The sequence below is a fragment of the Sinocyclocheilus grahami genome, unplaced genomic scaffold (assembly GCF_001515645.1).
Source record: "Sinocyclocheilus grahami isolate Dianchi unplaced genomic scaffold, SAMN03320097.WGS_v1.1 scaffold79.1, whole genome shotgun sequence".
NCBI classification, from domain to species: Eukaryota; Metazoa; Chordata; class Actinopteri; order Cypriniformes; family Cyprinidae; genus Sinocyclocheilus; species Sinocyclocheilus grahami.
In genome coordinates, this window is record NW_015505258.1 from 534,479 (window position 1) to 554,506 (window position 20,028).

Genomic DNA, 20,028 nt, shown 5'->3' on the forward strand with positions numbered 1-20,028 from the left:
TTAATAGGTTATTGTACTCCTCTAAAATGATGTGTTTTTAAATTAAATAGGATATTCAGCAATAAAAAAAATGTGTGGATAGATTAGATTGTTATACACCAGAATGAAGCCAGACTGAATGTGAGTGTGCTAAATAATTGTTTTGTCTAATTATTTAACCCTTTAAAGTTCACTCAAAAACAAAAAAGAAAGTCATTTACACACCCTAATGTTGTTACATTGATTTTTATTTCTTTTGTGGATCATAAAAGAATATATTTTGAAAAATTTATTTTTTCTCTCCATACAATGAAAGCCAACTGTCACCAAAACTTTGGTTACCAGCATTGGTTACCAGCATTCTTCATAATATTGTCTTAAATGTTCCACAGATAAAAAAAATAAAGTCATACAATTTTGGAACAACATGAGGATGAATAAATCAAGATCATAGCCTGTGCGACCTAAGTGACTAAACAGATATAGAAAGTCGTTTCATTATTTCATTATTTTTTTATTAAATATTACAAAAACAAACAATTGTCTTCTTAGGAATAACATACTATTATAAATTATTCAAGATAAATAAACTAACTCCATTTCAATTTTATGCTGACTTCCACTACATACTGCTAGTCATAAAATCCTTCATTCATAACACTTCCATTCTGAGAACACACCTGAGCTCTTAACCAAACCCAAACAAAGGTGTTCAATTCTAGGAATCTAAATCACAAACAACAGCAAGACTGTTTATAAGAACAGGCTTTGCAGGAGGAAGGAAATCGATAGCAGAAATCAATGCTGCACTCCCTCTAATGGTGGAGTTGTCACCAAACATGGCTCGCTCTCCGCCAGCATCTCCACCGGTGTGCTAGCTGTTCAGTAGCTCCACGGCTTCTGTATTGTTGCACCGTTGAGCCAAGGTTAAGGTGGTACATCCTTTCGAGTCCTGCATATCCCGCTGTGCATTATTCATCAGCAGGGCTTTGATGATTGGGATGCTGCTGAGCTGGACGGCTAAATGCAATGGCGTCGACTGGCTGTTATTCTGGGCGTTCACATTGGCTTGGTGAGATATCAGCTGCAGAACGCTAGGGAAGCAGCTACTGTTACAGGCTAAGTGAAGGGGTGTCCAGCCATTATCCTCTGCCAGGTTTGGGTCGGCACCTGCTGTTAGCAGCACCGTCACCACCTCCTCTTGCCCATGATGGCAAGCAAGGTGCAGAGGAGTCCAGCCGTCTTTCCCTTGGACACTGACTGAGCCATGGTGCTCCTCCAACATGAGGACAGTCTCTGGATGGCCTTTTAGGGCTGCAAGGTGCATGGCTGTCCAATTCTGATAGGTTCTGATATCGGGGTCGACTCCTTTACTCAACAGGAGTCTGCAGATACCTGTGTAACCCTTTAGAGCGGCAAAATGTAGGGGACTGTAGCTTTGCTCATCGACTGTTTTCACATCAGCCCCATTATTAACCAGCAAACGGACCACCCTGAAGTGCCCCTCGTCTGCCGCCAAGTGTAGGGAAGTGGATTGAAGGTTATCTGGTTTGTTAACGTCAGCTTCGTTTTTGAGCAAGAGGTTGACGATGTTCACGTGACCGTAAATGGAAGCCACGTGAAGCGGCGTACGGCCAGACTGGCACTCCTGCTCATCCACGGCATCCAGACGCCGGAGCAGGATTCTCACGATGTGCTCATGGCCGTTCTGAGCAGCGAGATGCAAAGGCGTCCACCCGTCCTTCTCCTTGGCATCGGCTCTCGCCTTATTGTCTAACAAAAGGCGAACGGCTCTGTCGTCGCCAGCCTGTACGGCAAAATGCAGCGCGGTCCACTGGTCGCCATCGCTGAGATTGACGTCAGCCCCACAGTCTGTCAGCAAGCTGCAAATCTCGTAAAACTTTTGCAGAACTGCGACGATGAGTGGGGTGTAGCCTTTTTCACTCTGGCAGTTCACCGAGGCTCCCAGATTCAGGACCATCTGCACGCTTTCTGTGTCCCCGCTTGCCACGGCGTGATGAAGGAGAGAGTTGTTGTCTCGGAAGACCATAGACACGTGCTCTTTTCGCAGAACTTTCTTAAAGCTCTCAAAGTCTTTCTTTACAAGGAGAGAGTGAGCGCTAGAATCATCTGTGGGGAAGAAAATTGGATGGATACTCAGTTTTATATAGAGTAAGAGTGTGGAGAGTTTGTACAGACAAAACAAAAAGAGGTTGAATGTGAGGACTTGGACAAACTACTTGCCTGAGGAGTCAGCTGTTTTCTTTGGCTAATGGAGAGAAACCAAAATGTTATTTCTATTTTGTGACTAATAACACATTTTGCTGACATTAATTACTGTCATGGATTTTAAAAAGTTTGTGTGCATTTTTTGTTCACTGTCATGGTTTTCACAACCTTGCGTTTTCCTCGTTTACACAGAGATGATAAGAGCATTGTTTTCAAAAACTTGCACTTTCGAAACCTGTTTTCAAAAGTTTGCATTTTCAGGCCCCCAAAAATACTGTTGTTGTGTAAATGAAAGGACATAACACATAAAAAGTTCTCAATTTTTAGCTGAAAACAGTGATGTGTAAATGCCCCCTGAAGCCAACTGAAGAGTCGTGCTGCAATTGACCGTTCGCAAAAACCCGCCCTCCTTAATTACTCTTGTTATGTCCGACAAGCAATGCCGCTCTCAAGCCACACACCATGTTCTCACACAGTAAAAATACATTGTGGAGCAATGAGGAAACTGACAACACACCGACAGAGCAGGTTACTTCTGGTATGAAACAAGGTCTAAGCTTTCAAATTTTGTCTTTTTTTAAAGAAATTTAAATCAATAAATACCGTTTTGTGGCTCTTTAATGTGTCGTGACAGATCACTGTATTGCCTCCGATTGTCTTTTCATATTTACTTAAAGCACAAAATAAACATGAATGAACATCAGAACATGTTTTATCTCAACCGCGGAAAGACGTTATTACACACAATTTTTACACACAATTAAAGTTAATCTGTCCTGTATGATTTGTTTGTCTGGCAAGATGGCGGATTCAGCATTATGATTGGTCAGATCACCTGTCAATCAAGCTCTTTGTGAATGGTCAATTGCATCACACCTTCAGTCAGACTAAAGTGCTTATAATTGAGCCCTATTGTAGTCTTCATTAAACAGAAACAGAAACAACAATGAGTTTTGTTACCATAGAAAGCAGGTCTCCAGCTGTAGTCTTGCTAGTCAAGCTAATCTTCATGTTTAAAAACATGTTGTGCATCATCAAGCAAGTGTTCAACATTGCCGCCAATTGTAGTCCGACTAACATGTATAAATACTGGACCAAGCTAAGCCGCAATCTATTTTTCTTGGGCTGAAAAAACAGCATATGCTGGTTAGGTTGAAGCATGACTGCTAGTTTGAGCTGGTTTAAGCTGGTCCTGAGCAGGAGCTATTTGCTTAGGACCAGCACATTACCAGCTTAAACCAGCTCAAATCAGCAGTCATGCTTCAAAACATACCTAACCAGCATATAGGTGGAACAATTTCAAGTGTTTATGAAATTTAAAAAAAGATGAATTACTCTTTAGTCTAGAAAAAACAGTTTGGTATAAATTGTTTTGTGCATTGAGTATTTTACCATGTTCGAATCTTTCCTTTCCAAAGTTAGAGGAGAAAATAGTGGAATGTGTTCACAGATCCCTGAGTATTACTCAAACTAACACCTTATGTGCTGACAGTGTACTGTGGTCTAAACATGCACTGGAAGAGTCACTTACCTGTTCAGGTAGACGCTTTCTTATCTCACACCTTGCATTCGTGTCTGGGATTTTTAGGACTTCACTAAGGACTTCAGTCAACCGAACGGTTTCTGCAGAGAAATGGAGATGATACAGCTGAATGTCACTTTGGGGTAGCAGTTTTGCTCTAGCTCTTTATCAGGCCTTCTTAAACAAGAGTGATCATTTGGATAAAAATGTGCAAACGGCCAGCCAATGATTGACAGCCTTTTAGCCGCTTTAATAGAGGAGCAACTTAACTGGGCAGTGTATGAGATAAAATCATAGCGCAGGGGATATAACTGTGCTAATCACACTGCATTTTTAGCAATCTGATGTACGAGATTAATTGTATTCGACTCATTATACAATACGACACTGCAATAGAATTAGCAGAAGCTTATTAAACTACTTTAATGCTTGAACACAAACAGTGAATATTAAAATTCATTATCGCAGTCACTAAATCAAATAATTTAATTAGAACTTTTACTGAAGGTGACCTGAGGAAGAAACAGTCACAGAGGAACTGGGAGGCTGATAAAAGATGCAACAATGCTGGTTTGTTGCTCATTGCTATTTCAGAAGAGTAAACGTCTGCTGGGACTTTTCGAATGCATTTTGTCTGTATATAATCAAGCCCTATAAAAGTCTTCATTAAACAGAAACAAGAACAAAAATGAGGTTTGTTACCAGAGAAAGCCGGTCTCTGGCTGCAGTCTTGGTGCCAACATTGCTGCATGACACCAATCATGTCCTCGCACTCAGGGGGCTTGTCTTCAGGGATCTTCTCTACACCAGGCCTTTTGCCAGATGACACTCTGATTAATATTTCTGTCATATTCAGACCTGTGACAAGGAGAATAGAACAAATTGCTTGGAGTGTTATTTTTGTACTATACAAACTACAAATAATGCACTTGTAAACAAACACTTATGCTTCTAGCACTCTCAAAACAAACAGAGAGGAAAAGGAACTCGCTATGAACTAATTTTCTTCAATAAACAGTGAGTGGAAGATGGTTCGGAAATATTGACTGGCAACCTTTAGGTGGTTAAAAAGGAATATTATAAGCTGTTTTGTTCTGTATTCTTTCATATGTTCGTTTTATGTATACTTTTATATGTATATGTATATGTATGTTTTGTTTTTTTATTTTTTGCAGTCGATATTTATTACCAAAATGCAGGATGTTTAAATATAGTTTAAAAGTTTGTTTTTTAACTATTAAAAAAAATCTAAATTAAATATATATATATATACACACACAGTATATATAAGAAATAATTTTTGCACATTTAACCTACAAAACAAATTAAAAAAAAATAATAATCTAATGATCGCAAAACTACAATTTGTGTAAAAATCTGTGGAAAGTGCCAAAATTAGGAACAATATATACCTTGATATGCACGCTGCTGAGTTAGAATTTCCCACATAATAATAGAAATGCTGCAAAGTGAGAATGTTTAGATGTTTACTTCATGGCATATCATAACTCACTGTCAAAATGTCAATTTCTGCACATACTGTAAAGTTCTTTAAGTTATGAACTCTCACCTGTAAACATCATACTTTGTTCCAGGTGGTTCAGGATTCTGGGTAAAGGTCTCTGGAGGCACATAGTTTATGTTCCCTCGAGCTGTCAGGTGTTCAATAAACTCTGTCTTACCAGAAAACTCCTCCCATTTAATGAGGCCAAAATCTGAAATCTTTATAGATAAAATAAGTCTGAAACTGCGACAATACTGTGAGGTTGTATATTTCAACTAAACAAGGCATATACTGTATGTAGAAAGTAACATTAAAAACTGATAAAAGCGCAATTTATACAACTGTATTATAAGGGTTTCCAAAACCACATTTTCTTTCTTGTAAAGTCTTTTTGGAGTTTATTTTTACCAGAAATAAATTCAGAACCATTTTCAGTAGTATCTGACTCACCTTCATGTGCAGATGATCATCAAGAAGAATGTTGGCTGGTTTCAAGTTCAGATGAAGAAGCCCTATAAAAGTCTTCATTAAACAGAAACAAGAACAAAAATGAGGTTTGTTACCAGAGAAAGCCGGTCTCTGGCTGCAGTCTTGGTGCCAACATTGCTGCATGACACCAATCATGTCCTCGCACTCAGGGGGCTTGTCTTCAGGGATCTTCTCTACACCAGGCCTTTTGCCAGAGAAGAATGGGTGGTTTGATGCTGTGCAGAAAATTCATGCCCATCGTCATCTCGTGGATCATTTGGAACTTCTTAGGCCACATTAAGAAATGACTGCTGAGGAGGTTGTCCAAGGATCCCTTTCTCATATATTCCATCACTAAACCAGGTGGATCTTTGCTTATTCCATAAATGGAGATTAAATAATTGAACTTCAGTCTTCCGATTTTGGACATCTGTGTCATGTTCCTGAGCCACAAAATATAAAATTATAGTATGTATAAAATCATACACACACACACACACACACACACAATATATACACACAAAATATACAGAATAAAAAAAATGCAAACATAATACACAGTATATTTTTCATATTTATTTTAGTTAACTTTCAATAAGTCAGATATAATACATTTGAACAACTACCAACTACTTACAATCTCATAGTTTTAACAGTAACATAGTTTTAATCTTCTACTTTCTTTCATACTTGTACCTGTAATCATTGGTCGTTGTCTTTAGGGCACATGTTTCCCGCCAGACTTTAACCTTCACCTTATAGACACGACCAAACTTGCGCTCAGCCAGTTTCTCCCAGTCACTTTCAAACTCATCTTTTTTAAAATGAGTAAATCTCTCCAGGCTGTCATCTCTTAAAGAATCCTGTACACTGGAATTAGCTGCTGTCATTTTGTTTTCCAGTCTCAGGAAATGAAGACGGTGCCCTTCGACATTTCTTCTTGGCACACAGAAACCAGGTCAAGGAAACACATATTAAACAAAAAGCTCTGCTGGTTTTGGTGGGAGGAGTCAGAGCCCTGATTATTAGAATAGAAATGTAACAAAGCCCGTTTTGAATGAGGTACACAGGTGAGGCTGAGAGATTTGTGCGGGACACCTGATAACCGGATATACCAGCTTCATGTTTTTACATAACAGTAGGAATGGCCTCATAAGGCATGTGTGCATGTTTGCAGTTTGTTGTTAGAGAAGCAGTTTCATTTTATTTAATATATTTCAGCGGAATGTCCAAAGATATTTGATGCTAAATATTTAATTGAAGGTTAATTGTCTTACAGTTCAACAGATACATAAAGTGCATGTCACGTTTTCATTATAATTACTGTTGTTCTCTGGAAGTTTTCCCATTGTTCATTAATCACTCAAGCGCAATGTCTTGAATTTCTTGGCACATCAGCAAAAAGCTGTGGAGCGAATGTTATTCTAAGCCAAACTGTGATGCAAATTACTGTAACCTTCAATGACGGGCTTTCAAAGAATAAAGTAATAATACTAATAACAGTAATTAACAATCAAGCAGTGAGCAGCACTTTTAAGTGACGATGCTCTGGTAACGCTTTGAAGGAGAGACTTGGCATTCAGCCGCTGCGATTCAGTCTTTGTCGGCCACCCAAAGAGACACTTCATCATTTAAGAAGTGCACAAAGAGCCAGCCACTGCATTTCAACATGAATACGGGCTCTGTTGATTTTCTGCTTGGGTATATATTGATGCAAGAACTAGATTCACAGTCAAAACGTGTCATAATGTTCTGCTTTGTAATGATGCAGTGAAGGTGGCAGTAATTTTCAGTGTGTACTAGTGCGCAAAGCAATTGAACCGGTTGTAAATGACCTTTTACAACATATGATAACGGAATCAATAAGCTAATGGCCTTAATTACTGAAGGAGTAATTACGCAACAAGCAACCACAAGTGTTTCAAATAGTCTAATTCTCTACTTTCAAAGATTTAATATCAAAGTTTGCTTCTTTTCAGTTCTGTGATATATTCGCTTCATTGCCCGTTGGGCCCATTTTGATTGTACTTTCAATTACAAGAAGCCACTATGTTTTTTATTAAGTGATCTTCAAGCCAGTAAATCTGCTGTGCCCCTAGGTTTCCCAGCCTGGCGGTGGGATTTACAAACAGATGCATCTCAAAGGCAGTGTGCTTGTTACTACTTAATTGCTTCTTTTTTTCCTCCAACGGCGATTATTTGAAAGGGAAACACATAATGTGAAACCTAATAAGTAGCTGAACAACATGTCTAATCTTCGAGAGCGCTGGGGTAGTGATACATAAAGGGAAGCATTCATGTATATCTTTGCATTCATGTATATCTTTGACATCAGTACGTCCTACATTAAAGAATGGTACATCTCAAAGCAGCAAAGAAACTAGGGAATGTTAGGATGAGCAGCCCAAAACCCAAGAATGAAAATTCTGTCATTGTTTAATAACCCTCATGTTGCTCCAAACCTGAATTACTTTTGTTCTTCTGTGAAACACCAAAGAGGATATTTTGAGAAATATCTTATTGTTCTTTTTTTATCCATACAATGAATCTTGTTTTGGACTCCATTAATTTTCACAATTATTCTTCAAAATGTATTTTGTTTTCACCCCAAGTGAATAGGGTAAAAACAAATAACTAACAGATATTACTTACCTAGTTGATTGATTACATTAGGAATTACAAAAATGTTTTGTATTACATGTTTTCTGAAATGGTACGTTTAAATGTGCAAATGAGGTGTTATCTAATTAAATATGTGCTAATTGCATACATTTTAGAACAAAAATCTTAACAGTGGATGAAGCCAGGTTCAAAATACTTGTTTAATTTTGTTGACATATCAGACTCGAAGGTTTTTTTGCAGAGCGGAGTTTGGATGTCTTTTTTTATCACTCCATAAATCAGAAAATGTTGCATACAACCAGGGAAATTATTTATGAACAAACCCCTCTGTAAAAACCTATAGAATATAGATGGTGTGTGTAAGTGATTTTTGACTCAGAGAAAAATCACATTTTGAGAAAACGGCCTTTAAAGATATGAATTGTGCCTGAAATCTACAAACACAAAGAGATAAAGTTCTATAAAAGAAGCACTTAAAAGTGTATTTTGGATGTTTTCCTTCTACTAGTCTGAAAAAAGTACTTTTGAGATATTTTGAGAAATACCAAAATCTCAAAATTGACACTTGTATGACATGAGTGTTTTTGCCTGTAGTGTCTACAGTCACAGTAAACTGTCAATAGTGTGGCAATGTATACAGTACAACTCACACAGAAGCCACTTTCAAACCAAGCTTACTTTTAGACAGTCTGTGTGACCAAATTGAACCCATTGCGAAAACTTTTACCCTCACATGGAATTCACAGAATTTATAGAATTTTTTTGGTGAAAATTTGCGGAACCAAGGTAAATCTGACTGCACCTTTACGCAGAGGAAAGAAAGGTTTTGGAACAACATGAGGGCAAGCTGTTGTATGAATTATTCCTTTAAACAGCTGTCTTTTTACATTATTTACACATTTACTTAGCATGTATAAGTGTTCACAATGAAATGGATGACTGGCTTGCATTTTTTACATCTCTATTTGTAACATTCAAAGCATGGCACTATGATAGAATAATCGCGTACTCAAGAGCACTTTGGGCCTCTTTTAACAATGTTAAAAGTTTCATCAGCTTCCCAGTGCAGCTAACTAAACATAATGATGAGCAATTCAAAAACTGTCAGATAATGATTGAATGCTCAATGCAGATTTCAGTCCGGTTGGCTGGTTTGCAGTGAGCTCTGTTCTGTTAGCATTCACAAAGGGCCCTGGACCAGCAGTAGGCAGACCTTTGCAGACAACGTCTGTTTGCCATCCAGACAAGAAAGAGAGCCAAACACGCCAGCAAACAGCCGGCCACTGAGCTGATAATCACCACCACGGCTTCAGTGTCATCTGTACAGCATTAACAAACCAAATCAGACTGACAGTTCGGCTGAAATATTTTTCCATAAGTTTGTTTTATTATCCCACCAGAACAACTTGGTAATAAGTTACCTGCTGTTTCAGAGAATGATGAATTGTCTGCTTCTTTCAAAACAGGGCCGAAAGAAATGCGGTTTCCTGTGCTGCTGAAGATGGCCCCTGCTTCCTCTCTGGGATGCGCATTTCGACTCTGAACACACTGCTGAGATGAGAAATGGATAACCAATAATATCATCATCCTGAAATCAAGCCATTATACGGGGCCAAAATAAATCCCCTGAACCTCTGCATACTTTCAACTTGTTTACAGGCTCGACGAGTTATTCTGTTATCCTACGAATTGCAGACCACTTCACTTTCTGTCTTGCAGTGACAGAGTAACAAGCCGGGGAAAATCATTTATTTAGAAACTGCAGACGCTGTCATCAAACGAGGGAGAGTAATGAAAAGTAGAAAATCTTTCAAGGGAAATATTGAGACCTCTTCAACAGTGATAAATGATCCCCAAGTTTTCATCTGTGAGGCCGGGTTCAGACTCACCTTCTCGCACTCAGAATGGTTCCTCAAACACACACTCAGGTCACAGTGCAGGTAAGCGGTGGAGTAATTGATCATCTGGAAGAGACTGATGGTGAAGCTGGCCCTCTTTGACAGGACGCCAGGAAGCAGTCTAATGCCATGAGGGTCTATAGGCAGCCTGAGGGAGTTCACATCAAAGAGACGCATTAGCTCTGATAGTGCGAACAAATCTAGAATAATGAACTTGCCGGGCGATGCAAACAGAGGTGAAACGTCTGGTGCTGAAAAGCATGAAAATTAAATATGCTATATGCAAATATCTGATGGTTTTTTAATTATAATAACAATGAGAGCAGTGGTTTGATTTAACCCAATGTGAGAAAGATACAGTTTCTGGGTTATTTTAACATTATTTAACATAAAAAAGGCTTTTTTAACATAATTTATCTTATACTATCATTGGCATACAGCAAATAGTATGTTTTTGTACATTACCATTTATCAATGTCTGCATAACTCTATCTATTTTCTAAATTTATCTTATTGATGTTATTGTGAACAATTCTGCCATGAATGTGTTTCATAAAAAAGAGCTTAAAATAAAAATTTCTGTGTTGCCGTAAAGTATGCTGGGCTTCTCCAGTCATTACTCCACTAAAATGAAATCATTTTTTAAAAACACGTTTTTACACAGCTGCTCAAAAACTAACTACCACAATACAATAAAGAACACATTTAGTGTTACTTTTTTAAAGGTGACATATCATGAAAATCTGACTTTTCCAGGTTTTAAGTGCTATAATCAGGTCCCCAATGCAGCTACCAACCAAGGAAACATTTTCAGGAAAGATTAACCCTGTAACTTTGTTTTGGGAAGCCTTTTTCTGCAAGCCTCTGAGAAAACTAGCGCATCTGATTTCGCTCCCTTGGTGACGTGGCAAAGGGATCTCATTATAATATTACAGCCCCTTAATCTGTAAATTTACACCCATGGCGCAGTTATTGTGTTTTCACAAGCGACAACGGTGTACCAGCTCTAATGCCATGGCAAAAGTTTGAGCAAAACATGCTAACTGTTCTGTCTTTGGCTGCACAGACGAGCACAGAACACTGTTTAGAGTCCCAACCTCAGAGGAGACAAGAGAGCAGTGGATTTATTGATTTATTTAATGTGTATTGCTGCTGCCTCACAGATCTAAAATAAACATGCAATTTTTTCCCCAGCTGTTTACCTTCACAGATATAGCTGACTGTTTTTTTGTAACTCGTGTGTTTTTAACGTAAACTTGTGTGTGAATGAGAACTTAATTAAGTACTCACATGCTGCGTGGTCGCCGCTTTCTGTAAATGATATAATAAATGATCTGTGGAGTATTTTGAGCTGAAACTTCACAAACACATTCTGGGGACACCAGAGACTTATATTACATATTGTAAAAAGGGGCATAATATGTCTCCTTTAAGTTTTTTTTTTTACTAAGTTCAGTACTTTGTGTAATTGTCTGTAATGTACATCCATTGGTCTGACCCATTTATGCAGATCTGCAGACCACCTGTCAATCGGCCAATCATAACGATGTGACTGCACAACCACCCCCATGTGACTTTTCACCTGTATGATGTTAAAGAGTCCTAACTAGGATTAAATCAAATAAAATAAGTGTCTAATCTAAAATTCTTAGATACTACTTGTACTTTTTACGCAATAAATGGCATAGAATATATGCAAAATGGGAAGCACTGACTGCCTCCCTCTGAACTTTCATCTGCTGTTTTCCAGTGTAATTTGCAAAAATTACTTCCATATCAATTTCATTTGATGAAACAAACCTCCCATGTCTCCCCTGATTGAAAAACAATTTTGTTAAACAAGAGCACATTACTGTACTTTCAAAATACTGAATTTTGAAAGAATTTACCTCACAGATGTTTTATTTTGATAAAAGGTTTAGTACATAAATTTGCTGAAAGTACACATAGTGCTGTCTCTGGATATTTTGGCAATGTGCTATTGGCAACAGAGCCGAGAGACTCACATTAAGTGAATACTTCACACACCAGCAGGGACACAGACATCAGCAGTTTACTGTACTGCTCTAACAGCTCGATATAGGGACACGCTTTGCCCAGGATATTTATAGCTTTCTCAAGTTAAACAGTTTGAGGGAATGTTTCTTAGCCAATCATTATAAAGCTGTTGCCCTGTGATAAGGTGACCAGTTAAAACGTAGCTGAGTCATATAAACAGGAACTAATGCTGATGTATTAAACTTCCACATAAAAATATGGGAGACGGGATCCGTATAATCCTGCCATGCTCTGACCATGTAGCTGATTTGGTACCATAATGTGAAATGTGGCCTGGTTCAAGGGCACCATGTGATTTCAGTTAATCTAAAATAACCTGAGAGGTGCACATTACCTGGAAAAAATGCAGCAGGTGGTGTTAAATTCATCAAGTCTGACGGTGGGCGAAAGGCAGCAGGATTTTATCTCTAGGTTCACCAGGCTGTTATTTGTTTTGAGGCTGATGACGACGCGTAGGTTTCCGAGGGCAGGGATGAGATCTCCGGGCATGATATCTCTCTCCAAGTTCAGACTCATCTCTGCTGTGTAGTTGCCAGTGCCGCAGATATCATCTGAGATTTGCGCCAGACTGGAAGAAGACAATCAGACGGTCAAAATCCAATTGGGTGCGGTGAAAATTAATCATGTTGACTACAGTTTATCACCATGCTGGCATCTCTATAGATTGCATCTGTACTTGTGGAGCTAAAGTTTACTCAGTAAAGTAACATTCCATCAACAACAACAGCAGACTACATATTTCTTTATTGATATCACTAAACTGAAATAAAATTAGTGTAATTTTCTAAACAAACATATACATTTTTTGTTTTTCAATTACAAATAGTACATCAGATAGTTTCAGATTTTGTTTTGTTTTTGTTTTAAATTACAGTTTTAGTTTAAATTGTGTATTTATTTAAAGCAAGTCAAATTTATTCATAAAGCACATTTACAAAAATAAAAATACAGTAATGGAATAAAAATAATACAGCATATTAGACAAGGAGATAAAAAGATTAAAATAAACACCACAAATACATCTGCTCAAACCTAATGGTTTTAAATGGGTTTTATTGATTTTAGGCAGATTTTATTGATATTGTATTTCAGTATCGATATGAAAAAATATATATTAATGTTTTTATTTAAAGAAACTTTATTTTTACTTTGCTTTTAATTTTAGTTCATTAAATTTGATTGCATGAATTTAAATGGTGTATTTTTTATTTTGTTTGAATTTCTATCTATCCATCCATCCATCCATCCATCCATCTATCTATCTATCTATCTATCTATCTATCTATCTATCTATCTATCTATCTATCTATCTATCTATCTATCTATCTATCTATCTATCTATCTATCTATCCTATGCTGCTGAATGATCTAGCACTACACAAATGCTAATAAAACTGTTTGTTTTCTACATTAAATGTGACTTAAGAGTTGTGTGTCATTACCCACTGAGAGAATCGGGTGATATAATCCTGCTCTTCCTGTTTATCACTGGCAGGTCTGACATGAACTCAGCAGATACCCCTGAGTCACTTTCAGCAAATGGAGTGGTGCCTTGTGAAATATCTTCACTCCCTTCCCTGGACTGTAATGAACCTTTGGGGAGCGATTGTGTCTCTGTACTTGAGAAACTGAAATCCGTGTGGACAATAGGAGAGAACTTTTCCCCAGTAACATCAGACAGCGAAGTCCACCCAAGGTGTTTTTGGACATCTTCTTTTGCATCTGAACTGGACATTTCGTCAGAAGGAAAGTTTGATTGTGAATGCTCATTTACTGTTGAGAAAAATTCAGTCTGGTTTTCAGCTAAGGTCACATGCTCTTTATGCAATACATTCTGCATATGAATAAGATCCAAAGGGAAAGTTGGTGAAGTTGTTCCAGTGAATGATTCAAGGGGTGACGTTTTTAAGGCCCCTTCTGGTTGTGCTGCAGCTGTTGTGTGCCTACTGATGCCAGAAATTGGGCTGGATGTCATGTTCTTAGGATGCTCTTTAACATCTGATAAATTGACAAACATATGAAGTGAATCTTTGTGGTTGTCAAGTCCATTTATCTGCACCATTGTCTGCTCAATAGATACTGACGGAAAAGCAGAGAAGGTCAAATGTTGTTTAAACTCTGTATTTGAGAGAGCAACAGGGGAAACAGTAGTGTGAATTGGACTTGAAACAATCCTGTGCGAAATTGACGTGAACAAGGTTTGATTCATGCCAGCAACGGAATGACTGCTCTGATCATGGTGTTTCAGAGTTGTTGGTTTAACCGTGCCATCTCTCTTCTTTAAGTATGACTCAATCTGAAGTCCAGATTGTGATTGCGGTGTTTCTGTGACGAATTTCTCTCCAGGGTGAGCTTCAACGAGCTGCTGGACTGATGGGATATTGCTAACTGTGTAGCTGCCCAAAAAAAGCGTCACAGTCCCTCTTGAGTTTTTAAGATGTTGTTTGTCATCTAATGGCAAACCAATTTTTCCAGTTGTCATCGAGTGATTTAAAAAGGCATACTCACTATTTTGTTTCTTAGAGACGGACAAAACTGTTGTCACTGTATTTTGTGATTTACCAAAAGTTGTTGGTAGCAGAAATGACTTCTTTTGTGGAACTGCATGAGAGAACAGGGAGATGTTGGCAAAAGACTCCCGGGGTTTTAAAAACATTGTTGTTGTAATGAAGGACTTTGTTGTGGATATGTAGCTGTTAGGAGTCTGATGTGTTGGGGGAACGCGAAAATGTGATACGTTTTTGTTGATTGTGGTTGTGTTTACCATTTCGTGTCTTGTTAATCTGTTTGAGATCATGTTTGGCCTCTCCGATATGTCAGATGGGGCTTTTTGGTTTTGGTTCGCAGAGTCAAGTTTAGTAAAGTCTTCCATATTTGTGAATCTCCTCACAGTTGCATATGTAAACGAAGGTGGAATCGATTGAGGAGCTTGAACCGATACAAAAGGCTTTAATCTCTCTGAGGGAAAATGATTTAGAGGCTGATGATCGTTCACTTTGAAGACATGAAACACATTCTTAAGCTTTGTCAGAGGTGGAAGAGGCGCCGCTGTAGATAATTTGTCAAACTGATCAAGCTGTTTTAAAGCATCTTCTTGAGGTGAAAGGGTTCGGGGAGCAGCAAGTGAACTTTGAGTCTGTTTCATGAGCATTCGCTTATCACTCACTGTAGTTGCTTCCTCAACATTGGTTAATGAGGCAGTACTAAAGGCCATCAATTCACTCAGCCAAACTGGAAAATGATCCATTCTGTTACGTTTCTCCATCACAGAGATATTAGATGTTCTGGTTCCTTTGGTACAAAGATGGGACGTTTTGAGTAAAGATGAAAAGTTTTGAGCAGCCAAAGAAAGGTCACTTTTATTCAGATGATGAAGGAAACTTGTTGGTGAGGTTTGGAACGTTGGTTTAATTTGACGCTCTTTACTTGATTTGGTGTGAAAAATTGATTTGCTTTCTAGTCCGTCCCTCGCTGAGACAATTCTATGCACGGAGTCAGATATCAACTGCGAGGCCACAAATTGTTTTGTCATGTGCATTTTACCAGCAGCTGTTACCATGTTTGAAAAATAATTCAGCGTGGTTGCGTCTGTATTCTTTGCAGGGGTCAGCTTTGAAGCGGAGAATAAAAACATTGAGTCTGGTTGCTTTAGTGACACCCCGAAGGGTTTTGGTCCATTGGTGCTGGGATTTTTGCTGCTTTCTGCCATTTTATTAAGTATTACTTGGCTGGTTGATTTCACTTGTAATGGAGTATCAAGGATGAGTGAACTTGGTGAAAGCAGATCCTTCTGTTCTTTTGGCTCATGCTCAGATCCATTTCTTGGAATTTGACCAAGCTCAGTGGTTAAAAGCCCTGTACCCTGCAAAACTGTAAAATGCTCAATGGTTGAATGGTTCTTATTCAAAGAAACCTCTTCAGTACGATTCAGAGGGTCATCAGCTCCAAACGACTCCGGAGTCCAATTTTCAGTCTTGTTTTTGCGCCATCTTTCCACGCTCTCGTTTGACTCCCCAAGGTTATCAATTACTGCCGGATCAGTGGCCGATACCATGGGAATGCCATTTGCGGGCAAAGGAGTAATAGACTCCAAGACTCTTTGATTCTCGCTTTCCAGCAAAGCGTGAAAAAAAGTAGAGATCTTTCCCCTGCCTCTGGACAGATGAGCGGCAGGCGTCATGGTGTCATTCATCATTGACTTAAATTCAGCCTCAGCTGAGGGATGAAGCCTCTCCTCATCATTGGAGATCAATAAGAGTTCTCCGTCAGACTGTAACGGCCTCGCTGCCGTGCCGTCCTCACCCGTGGAACGTGAACCTGTACCATAAGCTAAGACAAAGCTCGGCCCATTTGAGGTAACTGCGTCTTTATCAGTGGCTGTGGTTGCATTTATTGTACTTGAGTGCTGCCTCTCATGTGGCGTATGGAACAAATCTGTCCCTGGAGAACCGATTACAACCATAGTCAGGCGAGCAGGGCTTTCAGTGGAAACTTTTCCACCGTTGTCACTGGAGCTGTTTTGCTCTTCTGATGGCATAGTTGTTATGAAGTTTGCGCTCTCGGTTTGTAGGGAGTGAAAGCCTTGCAGGTCATCCTCCTTAGCGCTCACTGAAAAAAGCAGAGTTGCAATTTTGCTTGTGAGATGCCTCATAAAATACACATAAATACCTATAGTATAAACAGTTCGAGAGCCATTCAAATTTTACGACTGAATACACAAAATATAGATGGTTGCAGTTAAAATTATTGCATGCATAAGGATTGTTCCGTAACATAATACAGATAAGCAAGTTGCAACATTTGCCCTAATTAATAATTCATTACTCTTTGTAATGTGTCTCAGTGCTGTCACTGGGGAAGCACTCTTTCAAAAGGTACTAATATGCCATCAAAGAGTACTTCAGAATGACCATGGGATTCTTGTGAATTAAAAAGCCTTTATTATCAAATGGCTACATCCAATAAATCTAAAAACTCTCCAACGTGTTTCGGCACAAGCCTTCTTCAGGGAGAGCAAACAATAAGCTTAGTAGGGATGTGCACATCGATTCTGCAGTATCGATATATCGATACTCAGAGGCTACTATTGTGGTATCGATACTTAATTATATTAATAATTTCTGCATAACTAAATGATTTTAGCAGTGTGTGCAGGCCGATCAGGGACGGTATGTGTATGATATAAAAAAAAGAAAAGCTCTCGCAGACGCGGTGGTAAGACGCTACACACCGATCGGTCTGCAGCTGCGCAGTGCCATTCACAATCTCAACACGCACGCACGGTTGCACGCAAATTGGCACGATGGCAGATAGCAGGAAAAGTAGTGTGGTGTGGTGCTACTTCTCAACAGTGAATACATGTATTCGTACCGAACCGTCACGGTATGGAAATCTCGGTTTGGTGCATGAGGCCTTACAACGAATACAGGAAATTCACCCCAATCCAGAAGGGGAAGCCCGCAGCAATGCAACACTGTTTGATAACCGGCCGCCAGCAGAAGAACAGCGAATGCCATGAGTAATACACACTTGAACAAATCCAAATATTCCATAATATTTCCATATTTGCGATGTAACGTATCTGAATGCGAAACTATTATTTATTATGTCAATTATAGGCTTTGTACTTCAGTCGTTTTCCAACGGTGACACAGAGGCGGGATCACTTCAACTGTTTCTTTATACCAACAGAATCAACTTTAAACACTTATTGACTTATTAATAATGCATCACTGTATAAAGGTCTGCTTTTATTTGTGTACACTCACAATGAAAACAAAACAGTGTGCTTTTGTAAAATAAAGAAAACAAATAGGATGTCGCTTTCTGCCATTTGAGTTTCCTCTCTGTGAACAAATTAAGCCTGTCACAAAAATGAACTGAAACTCAGCGTATATAGGCTATGTTACGTGTCTAGCAATGCTGGAACTGATGTGTTTTGTGTGTGTGTGTGTGTGTGTGTGTGTGTGCGCACGCACCGGCGCGATCACTTCAACTGTTTCTTTATACCAACAGAATCAACTTTAAACACTTATTGACTTATTAATAATGCATCACTGTATAAAGGTCTGCTTTTATTTGTGTACACTCACAATGAAAACAAAACATTGTGCTTTTGTAAAATAAAGAAAACAAATAGGATGTCGCTTTCTGCCATTTGAGTTTCCTCTCTGTGAACAAATTAAGCCTGTCATAAAAACTCGGCGTATATAGGCTACGTTACGTGTCACACTGTTTTTTTCTCTTGTATATCTGTAAACTAAATCAAATATATTTCAAGAATGTATTCCTTGTATGTACTGTATATATAGTATGTATATGTACTGCAGATTTTATATATATATAACAATGTAATAATATTTAGTATTTTCACATCTAGGTGGAAAAAATTGTAATTTGTACTACTCTCTGTTCAAAATGAATGAAAAGAAACCGAGCATAGTAGATTTGTTTTTTTTCCCTGTTGTACCGAAATCGAACCATGACCCCCGAACCGAGGTACGTACCGAACCGTGACATCTGTGTACTGTTCCACCCCTAATATATACAGTATATATATATATATATATATATATATATATATATATATGCTTTTTTTTTGCTGATTTTTTGTAAGTTGCTACCACAGAACAGAAAATTTACAGTACAGAACTGCACACATAAAGATGGGCCCACTGTCAAAACAACTGATTTGAAACATTTACTCTGCATCTAAGCAATATTGCTCTTATATCACAATTAAATATATTATTATAACACATTTAATGTATTATTATAATAAAAATATATTATTATATTAAATGTAAATATTGTTTAAAAGCTCATTGGTGGGTGTAATGTGTCAAAATTAAATAATATATTTTTAATTATGTGAAAATATAAACAAATTATATATGAAATATAAATTACATAATGTAGAATTATATACAAAAATAAAAAATGTATGATTTTATATAATTTTAAATTCTAATTTAATTATTTCACTTAAAAATTAATTATAATTTTAATTGTAATTATACATATATATATATATATATATATATATATGTAGTGTTAAATATATATATATATATATATATATATATATAGTTAATTTAATAAGACTATTATATATTAACACATTAAATATTCAATAAATAATATTCTTATCATATATAATTATTGTTTTTTTTATTAAAACAAAAATTTATACAACCATAATAATTACAACCATTAATATCACAACTATAGTTTATAAACTTTAATATCTTTAATCAATCATGTCTTATGATATTTGCTGCTGCAAAATCACTTAATTGTGCTATCGGTAGTTACTGAGGAAAAACTGTGTACATACAAAAAGTGTACATACCTGCGAGTCCAAAAATGATAAATATGAAACCAATCCCCATACTTAATCTTCTCTCTTGGTTTCTTTTAAGCTACACATGCATAACACCATAATGAAGTTCTATTGAGATGCACTACACAGGATACTATCCAACAGAGCTCACACTACACTCTCTGCAGGAGCCTACTGAGAGCTTTACCTTGCTCTCTAGTCATTTATAAGTAGATTAGATTACTGACACGTGAACAAAAGCAAGCTGAGAAAAATAAAACGAATTTCTGCGTCAGTAGAATCCCTCATCACCCTCATCGTGTTTGACTGAGTATAATTTTTCATGCGAGCCTCGGCTTGTGTGAGCTGCTATGATAAGGTAGTATTCGAGTCATCCATTATTAAACAGATTCAGATAAGACTTAAA

The 20,028-nt window shown here is 37.7% G+C and overlaps 2 protein-coding genes across 2 annotated transcripts; both read right to left on the minus strand.

Annotated features, from left to right (window-relative positions):
- Positions 1–494: 494 nt before the first annotated feature.
- On the minus strand, positions 495–7,028 carry LOC107586301 (ankyrin repeat and protein kinase domain-containing protein 1-like). Its single transcript, XM_016273584.1, has 9 exons — positions 6,399–7,028; positions 5,901–6,145; positions 5,685–5,746; positions 5,301–5,452; positions 5,143–5,192; positions 4,433–4,588; positions 3,740–3,831; positions 2,224–2,248; positions 495–2,109 (listed from the first exon to the last, which is right to left on the minus strand). The coding sequence occupies exons 1-9, from the start codon at positions 6,590–6,592 to the stop codon at positions 854–856; spliced, it is 2,232 nt and encodes a 743-aa protein (XP_016129070.1). The 5' UTR covers positions 6,593–7,028; the 3' UTR covers positions 495–853.
- A 2,142-nt stretch (positions 7,029–9,170) lies between these two features.
- LOC107586280 (uncharacterized) lies at positions 9,171–19,671 on the minus strand. The gene is made up of 6 exons (XM_016273564.1): positions 19,632–19,671; positions 13,723–16,888; positions 12,615–12,848; positions 10,214–10,370; positions 9,746–9,875; positions 9,171–9,643 (listed from the first exon to the last, which is right to left on the minus strand). The coding sequence occupies exons 1-6, from the start codon at positions 19,669–19,671 to the stop codon at positions 9,498–9,500; spliced, it is 3,873 nt and encodes a 1,290-aa protein (XP_016129050.1). The 3' UTR covers positions 9,171–9,497.
- Positions 19,672–20,028: the final 357 nt, after the last annotated feature.